At 49.7% G+C, this 2,801-nt stretch overlaps 1 protein-coding gene across 1 annotated transcript; it reads right to left on the bottom strand.

The window, feature by feature from the left end:
* Positions 1-2,600, bottom strand: LOC125934886 (protocadherin gamma-A1-like). Its single transcript, XM_049648496.1, has one exon. The coding sequence runs from the start codon at positions 2,598-2,600 to the stop codon at positions 165-167; it is 2,436 nt and encodes an 811-aa protein (XP_049504453.1). The 3' UTR covers positions 1-164.
* Positions 2,601-2,801: the final 201 nt, after the last annotated feature.

Raw genomic sequence — 2,801 nt, 5'->3', positions numbered from 1 at the left:
TCCTTTTCAATGAAATAGCAATTATAATTATACCTGGATATAAACACACAATGATAATTTCCCAGAATTTGTAAACAGAAATCTACAAAGCTATGTGGGAAATAGAACTGTTAGTAAAAAGTGAAAGGTAAGTAAACTCTGTAATCATTTTTACCTAGATAAATTTACAAAACGTTTACCTGAGAAAATGCTTCCTTTTTGCCTTCAAGTAAATCCTGAGTTATCAGCAGAGGCTCGCTTTTCCCACAGCTTTCCTGGCTGAGGAGCGTGTCGGCATAGTTGGGCTGGGGGAAGATCACGTGACTCTCCCGGGCGTCCGCCCTGAGGGAGACCTCCTGGGAATAGGTCTGCAGGAAAGCCCCCACCCCGTCCACGCCCACAAAGTGCGAGGCTGGCACGCCAGCCAATCCAACCCCCGCAGCCTGAAGCAAAAGGGGCGAGTGCCAGCGCCTCAGCCTGAGTCCCAGCAGCACGATCACAAAGGCCAGAAAGATGCAGGAGACTACAGCCACCGCCACCACCAGGTACAGCGTGAGGCCTGAAGAGTCAGGGTCCGCTGAGGGCTCGAGACTGCCCAGGTCTGCCAGGACAGCTGGGATGTTGTCAGCTACGGCCACGGTGAGCGTGACGGTGGCCGAGAGAGGGGGTTGGCCGTGGTCTTGCACAGCCACCACCAGGCTCTGCTTGAGTGCATCTCTGTCCAGCAGGGCCCGTGCAGTGCGCACCTCGCCCGAGTGCAGCCCCACCGTGAAGAGCCCTGGCTCGCTGGCCTTGAGTAGACGGTAGGACAGCCAGGCGTTCTGGCCAGAGTCTCTGTCCACCGCCACCACCTTGGTCACCAGGTATCCGGGCTCTGAGGATCGGGGCGCCAGCTCCACGCCTGTGGAACCGTCGGTGGGGAGCGCTGGGTACAGGATTTCTGGCGTATTGTCGTTCTGGTCCAGCACAAACAGGCTCAGCGACACATTGCTGCTGAGTCGGGGATCCCCATTGTCATACGCCATCACTCTCAGATGAAGGTCCCGGAACTCTTCATAATCGAAGGATCGCAGGGCATATAAAATGCCAGTGTCTGAGTTGATGGAAATGTAGGAGGATAGAGGCGCCCCCTGAATGGTGTCCTCTGCCAAGGAGTAAGTGACTAGTGCATTCTCATTGGTGTCAGCATCCTGAGCTGTCAAGGAGAAGATGGAGGCACCTCTGGGATTGTTTTCCGGAATGAAGACAGAGTAGGAATCCTGGGGAAAACAAGGGGGGTTGTCGTTGATATCTGTCACTTTCAGTGAAATGTGGGTTTCCGTAGATAGAATTGGAATTCCCTTATCTGTTGCTGTTACTGTGATGTTGTACCTGGAGGTAAGTTCTCTGTCCAGTGTTCTTTCTGTCACTAAATGGTAATAATTATCATCTAACTTTTCTAATTTAAAGGGTAGATTTTCAGGAATGGAACATGTAGTGTCACCATTGTCTCCAGAGTCTTGGTCATGCACACTGATAAGAGCAATGATAGTTCCAGGAGGAAAGTTTTCTGGGACTGCAGTGGTGACAGATGTCATGGTTACCTCTGGGGCATTATCATTTATGTCCAGAACTTTGACTAGCACCTTAGCTCTGGCCATGAGGCCTGCACCATCCTGAGCTTGAATTTCCATTGGATAAATTTTGTATTCTTCAAAATCCAGGGATTCTTTATTTGATATTTCTCCTGTATCAGAATCCAATTGAAATATCTGGGCTATTTTCTGGTCTATATTGTGAAATGAGTATGTTACTTCCCCATTGGCTCCTTCATCTGGGTCAGTAGCTTTTACCGTAAGCAGCCGAGTGCCCGGTGGCACATTTTCCGGGACACTCATGTGGTACTGTGCTTGAGTAAATGCTGGAGGGTTGTCATTTGCATCTACCACCTGAACATGAATGCGGAGGGTTCCTGAACGGACTGGGTTGCCCCCATCAGAGGCGGTGAGGACGAGGTGGTGCACAGCTTCTTCTTCCCTATCCAGGGGACTCTGTAGCACCATCTCTGGGTATCGGGATCCATCAGATCCCTGCTGAACATCCAGGGAGAAATGAGGGTTGGAGCTTAGCTGGTAGTTCTGCAGTGAATTCATACCAACATCAAGGTCTTGCCCAAAAGGCAGAGGGATCCTGGTACCTGGAGTAGTTATTTCATTCATTTTAAATTCTACTTCCTCTAACTGAAATTGGGGAGTGTTGTCATTAATATCAATTATTTCCACTTCAACAGGGTAAAGCTTCATTTTATCCTCTACCAAGATGTTAAAACTCACCAGACACCGCACACTCTGAGCACAGAGCTCCTCCCGGTCTATCCTGCCCGCTGTGACCAAGCTGCCACTTCGATGATTCAGAGCAAAAAGCTGTGTCCTACCTCTGGAGATGATGCGAACTCTGTGCTCCGTGAGCTCCTGAGGTTGTAACCCCAGGTCTTTGGCGATGTTGCCCACAAAGAATGCTTTGTCTGTCTCTTCTGGCACCATGTATTGGATCTTCCCGGCCCAAGCTTCCAACAACAGCCCCAGAAAAAGGCACAGCAGGAACAGTTCACTGCAGCTGGGCTGCTTCCCCCGAATCACCATTGCTCTCTCCTTTCGTAGTTTTCTCCCAGTCTGGTACCAACGGTATTGTTTCTCTGTTCTTCTAAGCCCAAATTAACTGAATTTTCAGGAGATTTCAGAGCGGAAAGTGGTCCAGAAGTAGGGTCAAGGAAGCTTCAGGGAGGTTGTTTTCAATCTGGCGGTGATGGAGGTTCTAAGAAGCTTTTTATTTTTTTTCCCTTT

Source organism: Panthera uncia, assembly GCF_023721935.1.
Source record: "Panthera uncia isolate 11264 chromosome A1 unlocalized genomic scaffold, Puncia_PCG_1.0 HiC_scaffold_17, whole genome shotgun sequence".
NCBI classification, from domain to species: Eukaryota; Metazoa; Chordata; class Mammalia; order Carnivora; family Felidae; genus Panthera; species Panthera uncia.
Note: the sequence above shows the minus strand (reverse complement) of the source record. Positions and strands in the feature narration are given on the sequence as shown.